The sequence below is a fragment of the Symphalangus syndactylus genome, chromosome 16 (assembly GCF_028878055.3).
Source record: "Symphalangus syndactylus isolate Jambi chromosome 16, NHGRI_mSymSyn1-v2.1_pri, whole genome shotgun sequence".
NCBI lineage: Eukaryota > Metazoa > Chordata > Mammalia > Primates > Hylobatidae > Symphalangus > Symphalangus syndactylus.
This window is the reverse complement of record NC_072438.2, coordinates 48,692,030-48,713,811: the sequence shown is the minus strand read 5'-3', so window position 1 is coordinate 48,713,811 and position 21,782 is coordinate 48,692,030. Positions and strand designations below refer to the sequence as shown.

The 21,782-nt window shown below is 39.2% G+C and overlaps 1 protein-coding gene across 2 annotated transcripts in view; it reads right to left on the bottom strand.

Moving 5' to 3' along the window:
* SLC30A9 (solute carrier family 30 member 9) overlaps positions 1-21,782 on the bottom strand; it is a 97,717-nt gene extending 75,935 nt beyond the window's left edge. Inside the window, exons 1-2 of one of the 2 annotated variants that reach the window (XM_055246538.2) lie at positions 21,478-21,782; positions 9,896-10,060 (exon numbers count right to left, since the gene is read on the bottom strand). In XM_055246538.2, the coding sequence (XP_055102513.1) occupies positions 9,896-10,060; positions 21,478-21,589 (277 nt within the window). In that variant the 5' untranslated portion in view covers positions 21,590-21,782. The remainder of the gene's footprint in view (positions 1-9,895; positions 10,061-21,477) is intronic. The other variant, XM_063619840.1, reaches the window with a different exon arrangement.

The window sequence follows — 21,782 nt, the reverse complement described above, 5'->3', positions numbered from 1 at the left end:
TTTACCCCAGCAGTTCTCCATCACCACAAAAGAAAGAGAAGAAATTGCACAGGTAACCCCAAAGGGAGGATGAGGCTTAGGAAAAAGAATGAAAACAAGGAACCATTAAATGTATACAGGTTTCTCAAGGAATCTGTAAAATCTTCCCCTGTGAAAGACATCTAACTAAAGGAAAAATGGTCTTGAAATGTTTATTATTCTTCAAACACTGTCTTCTCCTGACACCAGATAGTCTGGATTTTCTCCAGCCACTCCTTCTCAAGTCTTCTTTGCAGGCTCCTCTTCTACCTGTCCCTCACCTACGTGGGGGATTTTGTACTAGAAGATCTCTCCTCACTCTAAACACTCTCCCTGCACTGTCTCAAACAGACCCATGACTTCAGTTACCATCTATGTATAGGTAAAAACTCCTAAATCTTTAGTTCCAGGTTAGAACTCTTAAGCATTCACTCACTTATAAATATTTATTATGTCCCTACTATCAGCAAGACACTGAGGTTCATGCTGTCATGGAGCTTGCAAACATGTAGGTGATGAGAAAATAAAATATTGAAAACATCAATCAAGAGTAAGTGCTACCTATGCCAAAAATTAAATTAGGGTAGTATTAAAGACTTACCGGGTGGCTACTTTAGGTTGAGTGATTTTAAAATGTCTCTATGCAGAGCTGACATTTAAACTGAGATATGAATGACCAGAAGAGGTTGAGCCATGTGAAGAAGGGCACCTTGGAAAGAGAACGCAACTAGAGCAAAGGCCCTATAACAACAAGCTTGCCATTTTCTCCGAACCAAAAGGAGAGTGCTTTGGCTGAAACATAATGAACGAGCAAGAGAGTAGCAGAAGAAAATAAAGAGGAATATGGAAGCCAGATCAGCTAGAGAGAACTTTGAGAGTCAGAATAGTAAATTTTAATTTTATGCTAGCAGTCTTGGCTTTGTTCTATGGGTAACTAGAAGCCAATGGAGAGTTTTAATTTAAAAAGTGGCATGATCTGTTTTTAAAAAGACCACACTTGTTATGTGAAAAATGAACTACAGAAGGACAAGAATGGAAGCAGAGATCCCAGGGAGAATACTACCACAGTAAATCAGACAAGAGATAATGATGTCTTGAAGTAGGATAGTAGTTGTGTTAAGACGCGTGACTTTTTTTTTTTTTTTGAGATGGAGTCTTGCTCTGTTGCCCAGGTTGGAGTGCAGTGGCGCGATCTCAGCTCGCTGCAACCCCTCCCTCCTGGGTTCGAGTGATTCTCCTGCCTCAGCCTACCGAGTAGCTGGGACTACAGGTGCATGCCACCATGCCCGGCTAATTTTTTGTATTTTTAGTAGAGATGGGGTTTCACCAGGTCAGCCAGGATGGTCTTGATCTCATGATCTCGTGATCAGCCCGCCTCGGCCTCCCAAAGTGCTGACATTACAGGCATGAGCCACCGCACCCGACCTGATGTGTGGCATTTTAACAGATGATGCAGTGACTAGTAGATTCATCAGATAACCAACTGCCTGTTGGTCACTGCATCATCTGTTAAGACCTTCCACAGGCACCTATAATTTGGATGTCCAAACCAAGCCATTATCTCATTAAAATATCCTCCAGCTCTGGTACTCCTAATTTTAGATATCAATGAAATCATCTAGACAGTTGGCCAAACAGTAACCAAGTACTGCCCTTGGCTTGACCCTCTTCTTCACCCCCCAAATTCAATTACTAAGTCCTAATTATTCAGCTCCTAGATCTCTTAAGGTCATCTACTCCTTTAAAAAAAAGCATTATCATTACCCTACTCCAGACCTTCATTTGTACTACTACTTTCAATCTCCCTCCTTTGCAATCTGTTTGACATTTTGCAACTAGTTATCTTTCTAAAACCTTAAATCTGATCAAGTACCTCTCCTATTCGTATTAATAATACTGTTATTCCCACTACCTACAAAACAAAGTCCAAACTCCCGAACAAGACCCCGATCTGACTACTGCTTAACTCCTGCCATTTTCTGAGAACATGGCTGAGAAAAAGGGAGACTGCTTTGGCTGAAACACAATGAGCAAGCAAGAGAGCAGTAGAAAAAATTTAAAAGGAATATGGAAGCTGGATCACCGTCTCTTGTACTTTCAACACTACCAACCCCACCACCAAATCCTCTACCCACTATTCCAGGAATTTTACCTCCTTCTTCCAGCATTCACCACACATCAATACTTACTTTTTCTTTTTTTTTTTTTGAGACAGGGTCTCACTCTGTTGCCCAGGTTAGAGTGCAGTGGCACTATCATGGCTCACTGCAACCTTGACTTCTCAGGCTAAGGTGACCCTCCTACCTCAACCTCTTGAGTAGCTGGGACTACAGGTGCACACCACTATGCCCAGCTCATTTTTGTATCTTTTGTAGAGACAGAGTTTCACCACGTTGCTCAGGCTGGTCTCGAACTCCTGGACTCAAGTGATCCACCCACCTTGGCCTCCCAAAGTGCTAGAATTTCAGGTGTGAGCCACCACACCTGGCCAATACCTACTTTTCTTTCATGTCTCCCAGTAGGTATCATTTCCTTATGGAAATCTTTCCTAACCACTCAAGACTCGATTAAGTGCCTCTCCTGTGTGCCCCTGCAGCACAATGAATTTCCCCTATCACAGTATGGTTATCCCTCAGTATTTGTTGGGGATTGGTTCCAGGACCTCCCTGTAGATACCAAAATCCATGGATGCTCAAGTCCACCTTATAAAATGGCACAGTATTTGCATATAACCTATGCACATCCTCCCATGTACTTTAAATCATCTCTAGATTACTTATAATACCTAATTCAATGCAAATGCTAAGTAAATCGTTGTTACACTGTATTGTTTAGGAAATAATGACAAGAAAAAATGTCTGTATATGTTCAGTACAGATGCAGCCATCCATTTTCCCCCCAAATCTTTTAATCCTTGTTTGGTTGAATCCACAGATGCAGAACACATGAATACAGGGCTAAATGTTACAATACAATATTTGTTTGCTTAATTTTCTGCTTTAGTAATCAACTCTGAGTCATTCTCATTTGCTGCCATATAAAAAGTGCTCAATAAATACTTCTTGAGTAAATTAATGAATAAATGAATAAAGGACTTCCTTTAATGCTTCCTTTTATTGTACCCCAAGCAAAATCTTTTTAAATGCATTGTTAGTCTAGCAAAAAATGATATGAAAAGGGCAAAAGTGAACTGAAAGCAGAACCTCTACAGAATAAATGAACACATCAAAGTCAGCTTTCCCCCGATTTCTATTGAAGCTTGGATTCTTTGAGCTTATTTCTACCTCCAGAGCTACAAGGGGCATGGAAGACCAGAGAATAAGACTAGGTTCTGCCCAAGATAAGGAGTCTAACAGGAGACACTGAGGTAAAAAGCCACAGCCATGGGATCACTATGAACTAGAAATAAATAATACACATAGAAGGGAACAGCAAGTAAAGTGGCCTATCTGTATTTTGGTGTTAAATAGTGGGGAAGAAAAAAATACTCCTCTGAAAATCCTACAGACAAGTGAACCCTAACACAAGTTACAGTCTGAATTCACAATGTAAATCTAAAGCAGAGAACTGAATTTAATGTGGTCCCAATAATGCTACTGGAGAGTAGCACACAAAAGCAAAAACAAACCCTTCCAGGCAGAAAGTCATTTTCAGTCCAGATAAACATCAGATACTTTCAAGATACAAAAACATCATGGAAAATGAACTCACAGTTATAAAACACAGGTATGACATCATGAATAAGAGCAAAAAAGGGAAGAAAAGTCTCATATAGTGAGAAACAAAAAGATTTCATATAGCAGAATTTTCTGTTAAAAATATAAAATAGCTATGTCTAATGTATCTAATGTAATAAAAAGTAAGTCTGAAAATACAGCCAAGGAATTAAAGACCAACCAAGCAAGGTAAAAAACAATTTCTAGAAATGAAAAATATGGCCGGTATGGTGGCTCACCCCTGTAATCCTAGCACTTTGGAAGGCTGAGGCGGGAGGATTGCTTGAGCCCAGGAGTTCAAGACCAGCCTGGGCAACACAGGGAGACCTTGTATCTACAAAATATAAAAATAAATTAGCTGGGCATGGCAGCACACACCTGTTTTCTCAGCTCCTTAGGGGGCTGAGGTAGGTCGAGCCCAGGAGGTCAAGGCTGCAGTGAACCATGATCAGGCCACTGCACTACAGCCTGGGCAACAGAATGAGACTTGGTCTCAAAAAAAAAAAAAAGAAAAGAAAAGAAAAATATAATCATTTAAGTTAAAAACCCAACATACATAATCAACCAGCATATTAGAAGCAACTAAAGAGGAAATTAGTGATCCTGGTAGACCTGAGGAAATAATACAGAATGCAGGCCAGAAAGGTAAAGAAGTAGAAAATATGATAGAGAGGTTTAGAGACATGAAAAGCATTAAGATGATGTAACATATTTCTAATTGAAGTTCCAGAAGGAGATAATACAGAAATGGGAAGATGTAATATATGAAGGGATAATAAGAGAACTGCAAAATTCCAGAATTGTAGAAAAATATCAATCCTCAGATCCAGGAAGCCCAACAAATCTCAAGTAGAATAAATACAAAGAAATACATACATAGTTACTTCATAATAAAACTGCCATTTATACCAAAGAAAAAGACTTTCAAATTAAAGTTAATCAAATTTTAAAATGCTGTCAAATAGAAAAAATATACAAACAAAGGCATAATATCTGACTTCTCAACAATTAGTAGAAGCCAAAAAACAATCAAGTAACATCTTAAATGTGCCTTTCCCACAAAAGATCCTCACCTAAACGAACTTCTATAGGATGCACATCAGACAGAAAGATCAGACATAAGAAAAGGTGGCTAACGAAGATTCTGAATAAATCTAAGCAAGCAACAATGTATACTTTATAGCACAGAAAGAGCAGAATGGACAGAAAATATTAGCCAACAAATAGCACATAAGTCGGAGGAAGTGATCAGAATTAAAGCACTCTAAAGCTTTTGTGTTTTTCAGAAGGAAAGTAAATTTATCAATTAACTTTAGGCTTTGAAGTACAGACACAGAGTCTAAAACTTTCAAATGAGAGGAAGAGAATAGAGGAGAAAGGATGATGGAATGAGAAAAAAATTACAGGCAAAAAAGGAATTTAAGAAAACAGGACAAGGAAACATGATAAAATGGTAGAAATATGTTTAACTATATCAGTGATTACAGTAAATGTAAACTGCCTAAACTTCCAGTTAAAAGACAGAGATGATCATATTAAGACAAAATTAAGTTAAAATCAAAGGATGGGAAAATAGTAACCAAAAGAAATGTAGTGGAGAGCTCACTAAAGAAAAACAGTAGCTGTACAATGATAGAGGGTATAATTCATCAGTGTTATGTAATAATTATAAATATGTATGTATCTAATGACAGCCTCAAATTATAAAAAGCAAAAATTTACAGAACCATAAAAAAAGACCATCAAATCTACCATCAGAGTGTGATACTCCAACATCTCCCTTGGTAATAATGAATTTTTAAAACAGGACAAAGAACTGCATTGAACAACTAAAAATAAGAATTGATGTGTATAAACACCACACCAGCAATTAAAAATACACATTATTTTCAAGCACAGGAAAACCATTTAGAAAAATTGACCAACTGCTAAACCAAAATGTTACACTCAACAAATTTCAAGACTGAATCAATACAGACCACATTTTGTGAATACATTAAATACAAAAAGATAAAAATTCCATCTATCTGTAAATTTAAAATGCTACTTGAACAACTAAAAAGGCATAGAAGAATCACAATAGAAATAAGAATACATTTAGAATTACAAATAATAAAAATATTATATATCAAAACTGTGGGATGTGTTATCATGGCTTAAATGACTACTTCAGAAGGGAAGGAAGGGTTAATATTAATAAACTAAGTATCTAACTGACAATTAATAACAGAATGACAGAATCAGAAAACAAGAGATGCTAGTGAGGCTGCAGAGAAAAGTCAATACTTAATACACTGCTGGTGGGAATGTAAGTTAGTTCAGCCACTGTGGAAAGTAGTTTGGAGATTTCTCAAAGAACTCCAGCAATCTCATTAGAGAGTGTATATCAAAAAGAAATAAATTATTCTGCCAGGCGCGGTGGCTCACACTTGTAATCCCAGCACCTTGGGAGGCCAAGGCGGGCAGATCACGAGGTCAGGAGATCGAGACCATGGTGAAACCCCGTCTCTACTAAAAATAGAAAAAATTAGCCAGGTGTGGTGGCGGGCGCCTGTAGTCCCAGCTACTCGGAGAGGCTGAGGCAGGAGAATGGCGTGAACCCGGGAGGCGGAGCTTGCAGTGAGCCGAGATTGCGCCACTGCACTCCAGCCTGGGCGACAGAGCGAGACTCCGTCTCAAAAAAAAAAAAAAAAAGAAAAAAATTATTCTACCAAAAAGACACATGCACTCATATGTTCATTGCAGCACTATTCACAATAGCAAAGACTTAGAATCAACCTAGGTGTCCACCAATGGTGTACTGGATAAAGAAGATATGGTACATATACACCATGGAATACCATGCAGCCACAAAAAGGAATGAATTATGTCCTTTGCAACAACATGGATGTAGCTAGAGGCCATTATCCTAAGCAAATTAACACAGAAAACAAAAAACCAAGTACCACATATTCTCACTTATAACTAGGAGCTAAACACTAGGTACACATGAACATGAAGATAGCAAAAATAGGCACTGGGGACTACTAGATGAGGGGGAGAGAGAGAGGGCAGCAATAGTTGAAAAACTATTTGGTACTACGCTGACTATCTGGGTGATGAGATCAAGTGTACCCCATATCTCATCATCACACAAAATACCCACGTAACAAACCCTCACATGTACCCTCCTGAATCTAAATAAAAGTTGAAGCTATAAAATAATAAAACAAAAAAATAATGACTGAACAAACCCAAAAAAAGGCAGAAAGGAGGCTATAATTAAAAAGCAAAAATTGATGAAATAGGATACAAACATATAATGGTTCAAAGTAAAAAAAAATTACTTGGAAAAATAATAAAAGACAAACCTCTGGGAAGACTAGCCAAGAAAATAAGACAAATATTAGGAATGAAAAAAGGACATAACTACATATGCTATTGGGAGTAAACAGGGAATATTATTATACACTTTATACCAATAAATTAAAATTTTAGTTTAAGTAGATAAGTAGATAGTTTTTCGTAGAAAACTGAGTCAAAAAGAAATAGAAAAAATAAAGAAATTAAATAAGTGGTTTAATAGTTCCCACAGATGAGTAGGCTGCGAAAATTTTTTTGTCAGATGAGTAGGTTGTGAAAATTTTCTCCCATTTTATAGGTTGTCTGTTCACTCTGATGGTACTTTCTTTTGCTGTGCAGAAGCTCTTTAGTTTAATTAGATCTCATTTGTCAATTTTGGCTTTTGTTGCCATTGCTTTCGGTGTTTTAGACATGAAGTCCTTGCCCATGCCTATGTCCTGAATGGTATTGCCTAGGTTTTCTTCTAGGGTTTTTATAGTTTTAGGTCTAACATGTAAGTCTTTAATCCATCTTGAATTAATTTTTGTATAAGGTGTAAGGAAGGGATCCAGTTTCAGCTTTCTACATATGGCTAGCCAGTTTTCCCAGCACCATTTATTAAATAGGGAATCCTTCTCCCATTTCTTGTTTTTGTCAGGTTTGTCAAAGATCAGATAGTTGTGGATATGTGGCATTATTTCTGAGGGCTCTGTTCTGTTCCATTGATCTATGTCTCTGTTGTGGTACCAGTACCACGCTGCTTTAGTTACTGTAGCCTTGTAGTATAGTTTGAAGTCAGGTAGCGTGATGCCTCCAGCTTTGTTCTTTTGGCTTAGGATTGACTTGGTGATGCGGGCTCTTTTTTGGTTCCATATGAACTTTAAAGTAGTTTTTTCCAATTCTGTGAAGAAAGTCATTGGTAGCTTGATGGGGATGGTACTGAATCTATAAATTACCTTGGGCAGTATGGCCATTTTCACGATATTGATTCTTCCAACCCATGATCATGGAATGTTCTTCCATTTGTTTGTATCCTCTTTTATTTCATTGAGCAGTGGTTTGTAGTTCTCCTTGAAGAGGTCCTTCACGTCCCTTGTAAGTTGGATTCCTAGGTATTTTATTCTCTTTGAAGCAATTGTGAATGGGAGTTCACTCATGATTTGGCTCTCTGTTTGTCTGTTATTGGTGTATAAGAATGCTTGTGATTTTTGTACATTGATTTTGTATCCTGAGACTTTGCTGAAGTTGCTAATCGGCTTAAGGAGATTTTGGGCTGAGACAATGGGATTTTCTAGATATACAATCATGTCATCTGCAAACAGGGACAATTTGACTTCCTCTTTTCCTAATTGAATACTCTTTATTTCCTTCTCCTGCCTGATTGCCCTGGCCAGAACTTCCAACACTATGTTGAATAGGAGTGGTGAGAGAGGGCATCCCTGTCTTGTGCCAGTTTTCAAAGGGAATGCTTCCAGTTTTTGTCCATTCAGTATGATATTGGTTGTGGGTTTGTCATAGATAGCTCTTGTTATTTCGAGATACGTCCCATCAATACCTAATTTATTGAGAGTTTTTAGCATGAAGGGTTGTTGAATTTTGTCAAAGGCCTTTTCTGCATCTATTGAGATAATCATGTGGTTTTTGTCTTTGGTTCTGTTTATATGCTGGATTACATTTATTGATTTGTGTATGTTGAACACGCCTTGTATCCCAGAGATGAAGCCCGGGAGAAAATTTTCGCAACCTACTCATCTGACAAAAGGCTAATATCCAGAATCTACAATGAACTCAAACAAATTTACAAGAAAAAAACAAACAACCCCATCAAAAAGTGGGCAAAGGACATGAACAGACACTTCTCAAAAGAAGACATTTATGCAGCCAAAAAACACATGCAAAAATGCTCATCATCACTGGCCATCAGAGAAATGCAAATCAAAACCACAATGAGATACCATCTCACACCAGTTAGAATGGCCATCATTAAAAAGTCAGGAAACAACGGGTGCTGGAGAGGATGTGGAGAAACGGGAACACTTTTACACTGTTGGTGGGACTGTAAACTAGTTCAACCATTGTGGAAGTCAGTGTGGCGATTCCTCAGGGATCTAGAACTAGAAATACCATTTGACCCAGCCATCCCATTACTGGGTATATACCCAAAGGACTATAAATCATGCTGCTATAAAGACACATGCACACGTATGTTTATTGCGGCACTATTCACAATAGCAAAGACTTGGAACCAACCCAAATGTCCAACAACGATAGACTGGATTAAGAAAATGTGGCACATATACACCATGGAATACTATGCAGCCATAAAAAATGATGAGTTCATGTCCTTTGTAGGGACATGGATGAAACTGGAAAACATCATTCTCAGTAAACTCTCGCAAGGACAAAAAACCAAACACCGCATGTTCTCACTCATAGGTGGGAATTGAACAATGATAACTCATGGACACAGGAAGGGGAACATCACACTCCGGGGACTGTTGTGGGGTGGGGGGAGGGGGGAGGGACAGCATTAGGAGACACACCTAATGCTAAATGACGAGTTAATGGGTGCAGCAAACCAACATGGCACATGGATACATATGTAACAAACCTGCACATTGTGCACATGTACCCCAAAACCTAAAGTATAATAATAAAAAAAAAATAGAATAAAATGAACATTTTTTTGGTTTGCGAAAAAAAAAAAAATAGTTCCCACAAAGAAAACATCAGTCCAGACAGTATTATAAGTAAGTTCTATCAAACATCCAGGGAACAAATAATTTTACACAAACTATTCCAGTATACAGAAAAAAGTACATTAAAAAAATTACACATACCTGTTTCAAATGATGGTACTTTTTCCACTCTGAGTGTTTGTGATCCCTGTCCTTCTTTCTGAACATTTGTGGAGTACAACTTTACTTGACTCAGTGTACCAATATATGGATGACTACAGGGAACCATGTTTGAAAAGCTTCCAAATGTCACTAAATTCTGCCACTCTAAAAGAAAAAATATATATACTTTAATTTCAAACCAAGTCCTAGCTGCATAATTAATTGCCAAGCCACCGTCTCCAGAGGTGTTTCACTGCTTCTAGGTACACAGGAAATACATTTTGTAAAGAAAAATTAGTGACATTCTAATTTTCTCTAACTTGTAAACTTATTTGGAAATTTTAAAAAATATAAAAAATAAAATATTTATGCTATTCAGCAATTTTGAAAGGTATATAGTACATAACAGATACTCTTTATTTTGCATGCTGGTTGCAAGCTAAAAAAATGTTGGCATAATTACTTTTCAGAATAAAGGACTCTGGGAGGGAAGGTCAGGAAGACTTCCTACACAAAATTATCCTGTGTCCTTCTTCCACTAGCTAAAGATTTATTCCTCTTTCATTTCACAATCAATAAGTGAATTATATTAATCATTCATTCATACTATCACCGATTTTTTAATCAGATAATTAGATCAACATTTGGTGAGATGCCTCAGTAAATGGGGAATTTTAATTGAGTGAAGAATAGAAGACTAATTACAAAGCACTTCAGCTGCTTCATCTGGGTTGACTGTGAGCTTTGAAGGGCCCAAATACAGAAGGAAAATATATTCCACAATTTACCCAAGTACTAGAAAACCAAATTTGTCTCTATTTTCCTGTGACCGTCCTTCTCTTTTATTTTTTACTATGAGTACTGAGAATTCCTCTTTTTGAAAGAACCCGAAAACCCTATCTAGATATCATTCATATACTTTGTAAAGTTTTAGGTGAAATCAAATTACATCATTACAGACAGTCAAGTTTTTCCAAGGATGGAGGGTTGAGCATTTAAGAGTTGAAACTTTTCTAACTGCTTAATAATGATCTTCCAAAAATGTTAATTCATGGATTGTGTGTGCAGATACATGCATTCTGAAAGAAAAGCCATTTCTTAATGGCTCAGAGAATTCATCAGGAACATAAATTATTGTGAATGTTGAAGATAATATGAAGAGCAAAAAGGGCATAAGGGAACGTAAGTATTCACTCAAGTTTCAGGCCTAGAACTTATTCTCTTGAAAAACTTTCTGATGTGAACTGATTCTTTTACTTATTTGGAAAACTGTTGAAGGCCTGGAATGTTTTTGGTCATTTGTGTCTATTTTTTAAAGGGTCAGTAAAGCAAATATAACAGCAGAAGATTCCTACACATTAAAATATGCTGCCTACTAGCAAAAATAATTAGTAAATACGGACTAAAGCAGATTTTCATAGGAAACACACTCCAGAAAAGCATCTTCTTCATCCTGGCCACTGGTGTTCTGACTGTTCAGCCCTATTCAAAATATCTTCTGTAATTATTACCTGACAAAGACAATATGCCACTAACTTTTTTTTTTCACACACTGATGAAATATTTTCATAGAATTTGTGCTAAGCTGTTTAAAGAGGGATTACTCCACAGTTTAAAAGTCCTTCCTCGGAAGATGACCCATTTCCATGACTTGATGCTAGATTTCTTTCAGTGTTCTCTTTTGTTTTTAAAACGTTACAGAAAATCTCAAACATATACAAAGGTAGAAAAACCAGCACAATAAACTGCCACGTACTCATTGCTTACTTTCAACAATGATGAACTCATGGACAATTTCATCTCATCTCTACCTGCACCAATATTAATTTGAAGCAAATCTCAGATATAATTTCATCCATAAATATTTCAGTATGTATTTATGAGACAAAAACTTTACCAGAAATTTTAAAAAAATCCTTAATATCAAATATTCTCAATTTCAAATTTCCAGTTGTTACAAATGTTACAATTTTTTTCCAGTTTCTACGTGAATAGATCCAGATAAAGTCCACATATGGGGACTAATTGAGATGTCTTTTAAGTGTCTTTTAAGCTACAGAATGTCTTTTTTTTTTTTTTTTAACTGCAATTTTTATGTTGAAAAAGCCAGGTTGTTTGTCCTGAATTTTTGTCCTGGTAGTTTCCCAGGCTGTTTTTTGCTGACTGAATTCCTATGGTATTGTTTAGCCCATTCTTCTGTATGTTCTATAAATCAATGGCTGTAAAGACTTTAACTTCAGGCTCTTTTTATTAGGTCAACACTACTTTGTTAAGTGGTGATGAGTTCTTTCATCAGGAACCACACAGTAACTGGTTGATTTATTTATGATGATAGTATCTACTGTTCTTCAATGCTTAGAATCATTTATTCATTAGGTGGTTACAAAATGATGATACCAATTTTATTACTCTTTCATTTACTACTCAGAATATTTCTACAAAGAGAAAATATCCATCATTTATTGGTTATTCAGAAAAGTAGTTCATATAGGAAAGTCAGACTAAATGCTTCTTTCCCTTTATTTACCAGTTCTCAAAATAATACGTTAATTACCCAAGGTCCTGTAATAGTTACACATTTTTAATTTGTGTGCATATCATTACAACTTCATAAATTTAAACAGTACTTGGCATTTTTCAATCTAGTTTAGTCATTATCCTGACTAATGCTCAAGCTGTTCTATTTTGGGCCAGTAGCAGCCTCTTAAAACTGACTCCTAAGTGCTTTTGACACTATCTTCATAATCTTTGATAGCTTTCTTGCTGGCTGTTTTGAAAAGTCCTTAACTTTTTTTTTTGAGACAGAGTCTCGCTCTGTCACCCAGGCTGGAGCGCAGTGGCGCGATCTCGGCTCACTGCAAGCTCCGCCTCCCGGGTTCACGCCATTCTCCTGCCTCAGCCTCTCCGAGTAGCTGGGACTACAGGCGCCCACCACCACGCCCGGCTAATTTTTTTTGTATTTTTAGTAGAGACGGGGTTTCACCGTGTTAGCCAGGATGGTCTCGATTTCCTGACCTCGTGATCCGCCCGCCTCGGCCTCCCAAAGTGCTGGCATTACAAGCGTGAGCCACCGCGCCCGGCCCTTAACTTTTAACACCAGTAGAAATTCAGGTATCGGCAACTTTAAAAGTACACATTTGGCATTCATACGAGACAGAAAATGGCACATACATTTACCACCTTTAATACTGTATTATTATAAAAACTATACTGGAGCACATTTAACTCAATAAAACAAATACAATACCTAAAACACAGCAATAGAAACACAACCACTGGTTAAAGAATTACTGAATTCCGCAGGGTGCAGTGGCTCACGCCTGTAATCTCAACACTTTAGGAGGCCAAGGTGGGCGGGTCATGAGGTCAGGAGTTTTGAGATCAGCCTGGCCAACATAGTGAAACCCCGTCTCTACTAAAAATACAAAAAAATTAGCCAGACGTGGTGGTGGGCGCCTATAATCCCAGCTATGGGGGAGGCTGAGGCAGGAGAATCGCTTGAACCCGGGAGGCGGAGGTTGCAGTGAGCCAAGATCGCGCCATTGCATTCCAGCCTGGGTGACAGTGTAAGACTCCATCTCAAAAACAAACAAAAAAAGAATTACTTAATTCATTAATTCCAGTAAGCAAAGAGATAGTGAAAAATATTACCCACCATTAATATTCTTTTTTCAAGGTGACTTCTAAACAAGCTACATATCGAAGTCTTTACTCTGGCACTTACTATTCTACTGGCCTGGACAAGAACTTTCTTATGGCTGTGTATATAAGGGCTGTGTCTTCAAGACTGCAGAGCTACTGGTATCCCATCATCAGTCTACTCAGAACAGCCACACTTCTCTGTGTTTATTTTACTCTAATGGCCTCTGTAGCTAGTGACCTAATGGCCATTGCCAGTGACCACTACTTGTCCTCTCTCTCTCCAATCTGGTTTGTCACCTACCACTTACTCTGGCTTCCGGAGAAAATCTGGCCATCATTTTTAGGCTACGAATAACAACAAAAAGACACTCCTTTTCTCTCACACAAACTGACAACTCAGTCTACTGTATATGTTGCTTCCGCAACAACTAAAAATAAACAAAAAGATTTCTTGCAACATGTGTTTATTTCCAGCTAATTTCAGAGCCAGAGTCAAGCCTGCAGCCTGTCTTCTAGATTTCAGTCTCCTTACTTAAGAGACTATTTCAATAATTCTTTCCCAAAATTTCTAAGGCAGTATATATGAAAGCTAAATAACTGTTAAAGAGGTTACTAAGAGGTTATATAACCTTTTAAAGAGGTTAAGTGTGAATTTAAAATACATAATACAGAATGCAAAGATGATTCCTCATAGTATTATTTATCACAGGAAAAAACAGAAACAACTCAAATGTTCCCTAATAGAAGAATGATTAAGTTACGGCAGGTAACTATACTTTTATTATGTATTCATTAAAAATTTTAATAACAAGGAAAAACACTCATGTTATAATGTTGCATGAAAAAAGCAGGAGACTTATACAGTATGATTTCAACTACTAAGAATGTGATGAAATATCTGAATTATGCATAGTTTTTACTTTATACCTTATACTTTCCCTGTATTAAAAAAATGCCCATAATAATAAAAAAATAACCTAAGAATGTATCCATGGCTAAATTATCTGGAACTTCATCAAGGTCTTATTAACATCATTATCACAATTTGTAATATTGTCTACCATTAACAGATTGACTATCTCTGGTTTACCTTAATCCTTTCAGCTAGCCAAAACTACAGGAAAATCCTTTTATCCTTAATCATGTAGCAAGCAAAAGTGTGACCTGGATGGAGTAGCTCAGTCTAGAAGACCATTGCTGATGTAACTTTTCTCTAGAGCAGAGTAAGAAACAGAGAATCTTTTTTTTTTTTTTTTTTTTGAGTTAGGAAACAATAGGAGATGATGACAACTTCCTAGACTGCATCTTGACATACATCTCTACTGCCTTGCTTAATTCGATTTTTCTTTTTCATTTTTATTTATTTATTTATTTGAGATGGAATCCCACTCCGTCATCCAGGCTGGAGTGCAGTGGCATGATCTCAGCTAACTGCAACCTCTACCTCCTGGGTTCAAGTGATTCTCCTGCCTCAGCCTCCCGAGTAGCTGGGATTACAGGCATGTGCCATCACGCCTGACTAATTTTTGTATTTTTAGCAGAGATGTGGTTTCATCATGTGGGCCAGACTGGTCCTGAACTCCTAACCTGAGGTGATCCACTCTCCTTGGCCTCCCAAAGTGCTGGGACTACAGGCGTGAGCCACCGCACCCAGCTGTGTTTTTCTGAGACAGGGTATTGCTCTGTCACCCAGGCTGGGGCAGTGGTGCAATCATGGTTCACTGCAGCCTCAACCTCCCCGGCCTCAGGTGGTTTTCCCACCTCAGCCTCCTGAGTAGCTGGGACCACAGGCGTGTGCCACCCTACCTGGCTACATTTTTTAATATTTTTTTTTGTAGAGATGGGATTTTGCCATGTTGCCCAGGCTGGTCTCAAACTCCTGGACTCAAGTTATCTACCTACCTTGGCCTCCCAAATTTTGCTGGGATTACAGGTGTGAGCCACTACACCTGGCCAAGAGTGATATTTTGAAAACACTCCCCTTTTTCTAAGCCTATGGCTTAAAATACTCAAATTTCGGCCAGGTGCGGTGGCTCATGCCTGTAATCCCAGCACTTTGGGAGGCTAAGGCAGGCGGATCACCTGAGGTCAGGAGTTTGAGACCAGCCTGACCAACATGGTAAAACCCCGTCTCTACTAAAAGTACAAAAATCAGCCAGGCATGGTGGCTAACACCTGTAATCCCAGCTACTTGGGAGGCTGAGGCAGGAGAATCGCTTGAACCCAGGAGGTGGAGGGTGCAGTGAGCCGAGATCTGCCACTGCACTCCAGCCTGGGCAACAAGAGCAAAACTCCATCTCAAAAAAAAAAAATAATAAAAAAACTCAAATTTATTTTCATACCACCCCACCATATCCTAGACACAACAGGTTTCTTTCTGCTCCTTAAAACTATTTGTCTGGGCCAGGCGCAGTGGCTCACACCTAAAATCTCAGCACTTTGGGAGGCCGAGATGGGTGGAATGCTTGAGCTCAAGAGTTCAAGACCAGTCTGGGTAACATGGTGAAACCCAGTCTCTAACAAAAATACAAAAATTAGCTGGGCGTGGTGGCGCTAGCCTGTGGTCCCAGCTACTCAGAAGGCTGAAGTGGGAGGATCACCGGAGCTCAGGAAGTCAAGGCTGCAGTGAGCTGTGATCGTTTCAGTGCACTCTAGCCTGGGTGACAGAGCAGGACCCTTTTTCAAAAATACATACATATATACATACAAGTCTGATCTTTCCCATTCCTCTTTACTCTTCCCAAATTGCTCTTTCTCCCAGACCTTCACGTGGCTTGCTCATTTTCATCTTTCATGCCTAGGCTCAGTCATTACCTCAGAAAAGCTGGAGTCCTAGGCCATCTTATCTAATGAAATAGCCCGTCCTGGCTACTTTCTAGCCCATCATCCTGCCTATCTCTTCTATGGCACTTTAAATATATTTATTTCTGGTGGAAGAAAGGTGGAAACCATCCACCTTGTTCAGCACTACACTATCAGCAACTATAATGCCTGGCATCTAATGCTGAATGATTCTCATTCACAAAAACTCCAGGAGGCACATACTACAGTTAGCTTCATTTTATATTTAAGTACAATAAATTCTATCATGAACCTGATCTGCATAGAATCGTCCTGTCGGCCTGCCTAAATGGTCTTTTTTTTGGGGGGGGTGGGGGGTGGGACGGAGTTTTGCTCTTGTTGCCCAGGCTGGAGTGCAATGGTGTGATCTTGGCTCACTGCAGCCTCCGCCTCCTGGGTTCAAGAAATTCTCCTGCCTCAGCCTCCCAAGTAGCTGGGATTACAGGCACCTGCCACCATGCCCAGCTAATTTTTTTGTGTTTTTAGTAGAGACAGGTTTTTGCCATGTTGGCCAGGCTGGTCTAGAACTCCTGGCCTCAGGTGATCTGCCCACCTCGGCCTCCCAAAGTGCTGGGATTACAGGTGTGAGCCACCACACCCAGCCCTAAATGGTCTTTTATAACTGTCAGTGCTCTTAATCAGACTAAGAATTTAACTTTTATCTCCAGCAGAGGTCCTTCCTCCTCCCCAACCTCTTTAAACAACTAAGAGCACTGACAGTCTAAATGGCCTTTTTTTTTTTTTGAGACCGCATCTGACGGGTTCAAGTAATTCTCCTGCCTCAGCCTCCTGAGTAGCTGTCATTACAGGCGCCCGCCACCATGCCTAGCTAATTTTTGTATTTTTAGTAGAGACGAGGTTTCACCATGTTGGCCAGGCTGGTCTTTTGTAACTGTCGATACTCTTAGTAATTTAAAGAGGTTGAGGAGGAGGAGGGACCTCTGCTGGGGATAAAAGTTAAATTCTCAGCCTACTTTTCTTATGACAATAAATACTAGCAGATTAGAGACAATAATAACAGAGTATGTTTGATTTCTATTTTCTATTTAAAAATTACACTTTTATTAATTTCAGTGTTCATCTAGTATACTTAAGTGTCTTCCCCTCTCAAATTTTTGCCAAATGAGGCAAGGTATAAATACATGAAAAAAAGAAATATGTGCTCTATCCTTACCCAAATAACTTTTTATAAAAAAGGATATACTCACTACAGAAACTAAGTAACATTTTTATTCTTTAGAAGTATATGTCTACTGTCGATCATTTGTAAAACACAAATAAAAAAATTTTTAGAGAAACTCACTGTTAATATCACAGTATACATTTTTACTGTATTTTTCTACAGTTTTTACTTAATAACACAAGAGTATTTTCCATGTCACTATTCTTCTAAATTATAACTTTTTTTTTTCTTTTGAGATGGAGTTTCGCTCTTGTCACCCAGGCTGGAGTGCAGTGGCGCAATCTCAGCTCACTGCAACCTCCGCCTCCTGGGTTCAAGTGATTCTCCTGTCTCAGTCTCCCAAGTAGCTGGGATTAAAGGCGCCCGCCACCATGCCCAGTTAATTTTTGTATTTTTGGTAGAGATGGGGTTTCACCATGTTGGCCAGGCTGGTCTCGAACACCTGACCTCAGGTGATCCACCCACCTCGGCCTCCCAAAGTGTTGGGATTACAGGCATGAGCCAACACACCCAGCCCTGAATTATAATTTTCTAAAAAAATGGTTGTATATATCACCAGCCCATAATAAATGTAACATATTTCGGTTTCCAACTCTCCATAACTATGAACTACCAATTTATTACTATAATAAACTTCTGCAAACATTTTAATATGTATCTTGATTATTTCTTTAAAGTAAATCCTTTTGAGTAAAAACTGTTAGGTCAGAGGGCATAAACCTTTTATGTTTTCAATCACTAGTTAACAGAGTTCCTGTTTTCCCACACCCTCAATACGGGGTATCATCATTATGAAAAATTAGGCCAAAATGAAATAGGCAGTGAGAAGTAAAACCCTTTAAAGTCTGTTTTTCAGTAAGTATGGAACATTTTTGCATTTTTATTGGCCACTTGAACAACTTTATGAACTTTGTATTCAATTCCTTTGTCCATTTTCCTACTGGAATGTATACTGGTTTGTAAAAATTCTTTATAACTTAGATACTAACTCTAACTACACTACCTAATTGAGTAGTCACTGTTTACTGAGCACTTAAAACGTGGTTAGTCTGAACTGTGATGCGCTGTAAGTGTAAAATACTCACTGGGTTTTAAAGACAGTACAAAAAGATGATGTAAAATACTTCAATAATTTGGTATTGATTACATGTTGAAATATTTTGAATATACTTAATAAAATAGTATTAAATTTTATATATTTTATTATTAAAATATATTAATTTCATTATTAAAATTAATTCTAGAATATATTAAAATTAATTCATCTTTAATTTTGCTTTTTTTAATATGGCTATCAGACAACTCAAAATTACAAACAGGGCTCTCATATTTCTTTTAGACAGTTTCTATTTTGCCTTTAAAGGCATTTCTCATTTTTAAGTATTCAAGCAATCCCTCAAGGTTTCCTCCTCTCCTTATGCTTTATAAGCTTTTCCCAGCCACAGGCATTTTAGAAGCATAAACTAAACCTTACTTCTAGACAAATAAAAACACCTGTTTTTAGATTTTCTTTCTCCAAAAGTTCTTCAAATAGTCTTCTCACATGCATCCAATTTAAATAGTACTTTTTCTAAATGATTTTTAAATTTTGCCATAATAATGGTTGCCCGTTTAAGAAATGCTTCATTACTGAAACTAAATTTTCACAGTTATTTTTAAAAACCTACTAAGCATTTTTAAGTGTGGAAAAAACATTTTAATTTTTTTTTTTTTTTTTTTTTGAGACGGAGTCTCGCTCTGTCGCCCAGGCTGGAGTGCAGTGGCGCAATCTCGGCTCACTGCAAGCTCCGCCTCCCGAGTTCACGCCATTCTCCCGCCTCAGCCTCTCCGAGTAGCTGGGACTACAGGCTCCCGCCACCACGCCCGGCTAATTTTTTGTATTTTTAGTAGAGACGGGGTTTCACCGTGGTCTCAATCTCCTGACCTCGTGATCTGCCCGCCTCGGCCTCCCAAAGTGCTGGGATTACAGGCGTGAGCCACCGCGCCCGGCCTAACATTTTAATTTTTTGTAGTAATAAACATTCCAAACAACTTTGCAAAGTCATTTTGACCACTAAGATAGGTAATAATTATCTGTGTTTCACAGACAGATGAGACAAAGAATACATAATTTTCAACATGATGACAGCTACACAGAAGAGGGATTACAAATTACACTGTTTCTACTCCTTTTTGCCAACACTTAAAGGGCAGTTTAGACTAAATTTAACAGCCACCGTAATTTCAGTGTAAAATGCCCAAATTGCTTGGTCAATAGAAACAATTGTGTTAGAAACTTACTTGGGGATTCTGGAGTACAGTATAAACATATGATTCATTTTTCCTTTTTTTTTTTTGAGACAGGGTCTCACTCTGTCACTCAGGCTGAAGTGCACTGGCATGCTCAAGGCTCACTGCAGCCTCAACTTCCTAGGCTCAAGCGATACTCCCACCTCAGCCTCCCGGGTACAGGCCAGGATTACAGGCGTGCGTCACCAAACCAGGCTAATTTTTTGTAGAGAAGCAGTTTTGCCCTGTTGCCCGGGCTGGTCTGGAACTCCTGGGCTGAAGCGATCCACCCACCTCAGCGTCCTAAGGTTTACAGTCTTCCTGAGGATTACAAGCATGAGCCACTGCACCCAGTCGATGATTCATTTTGTCCATAAGAGAACCTGGCAGTATATTGCCAATATGGAAAAACTCAACAGTTACACTTTTCTATCACTACCAAAAAAGCCCTGGGAATAGTGCTGTTAAAATTTATTCGTTTCAAATTCTAAGAGTCAGCTTTTACATTTACTGCAAATAAAAGATACGAATATATTCTAATTTATATCCACGGCATAGTTACTATAGCTTATACTACATAAAATCTCGAATGACTGCAACTTTCGACTTCTTTCAGGAGGTCACAAACACGTTACAGGTTTTTTCAAACATGATATGTTTTTAGAGACAGCTCACTATGTTGCCCAGGCTAGCCTAGAACTATTGGGCTCAAAAGATCCGCCTGCCTCAGTCTCCCGAGTAGCTGGACTACAGAAGCCCACCACCACACCTGGCTTCGAACACGAATGTTTCGGTAAATACTCTCTGCATCCCAAGAATGGAGGGATTAGATTAAGGGTGGACTTAGTTCTGTCTTCTCCCTCAGAGTTCCTATCAGTTCTCAGTGTCAAGCAATGTGTGTCAAGCTACGGTAAAAAAGAAGGTAGGCCTGATTAGAAGTTCAATGTTATTTTGGAAACTCTCAAACCATTTAAATTTGAGTCAGAAAAGAATGTTGAGAGACGAAAATTCTCTTCAACCACCTTTTTTTCTGGGTTACAATCACAACTGACACCTTTTCACCAAAAAGACTGCTCAGCCGAACTGAAGAGTTCCTTTGTTTTTCGGCCCCAAACTGGGTTCATTCAATGATTGTCGGATACTTTCGTACTTCTTCCGAAAGATCCGTATTGAGTAGCACCCCTCCTTCCTTTTAGAAAATTTAAGAAAACAAGTTGGGAGAATAAGAAAAACAAGGCTAAGAAAATTTCAACCAAGTGCTAAATGAAGGTGCACTGGAAAGTTCCAAAGACCCTGGAACTTTGCGGAGTCCGCAATTTCCAACCGCGGAGGTGAGTCACCGCGGGACACCGCGATGCGCACGTGACATTTTGTTTGGTACAAAGCAGTAGGCTTCAGAGGTGCAATCCGGCCCGCGAGGTGCCCACAAGTTCCCGCGGGGGCCATGCTAGGGCTGCAGAAGGCATCAGAGAGACCTGTCAGGACCCCCGCGGGCTGCGCAGGGTGAACTGGAAAGGCGGAAGCCACAAAGGAAGGTTCTGGGGTTGGCGAAAGGCAAGTGGGCGAATTGCCCCAGGCGAGGCGCCGAGCCCAGCCTGGCCCTCCAGTTCGGCTTCTACGGAGCCAGCGGCCAGCGCGGGACACTCACCCTGGCGGTCGCTGGGGTTACAGGCCGCCGCCCTGCATCGCAGACGGGACCGGCACAGGGAGGACCAGCTACATCTGTGCGCCGCGGCGGCGGCGGCCAAGCCCGGTAACATCCTGGTGGGGCAGAGGCCCCTACTCGGACACCGCCTTCTGCCTCCGCGCCGCCACCGGTACCAACTGACTCCATAGACTGGACATCAGCGAACACTGATGCCTTCGCCACCACAGGCTGCCTCGGCGACCCGGAAGCGGCAACGTCATTTACCGACGCCTGCCGTGGAGGTAGCGGAAGTGACGTAACACGTT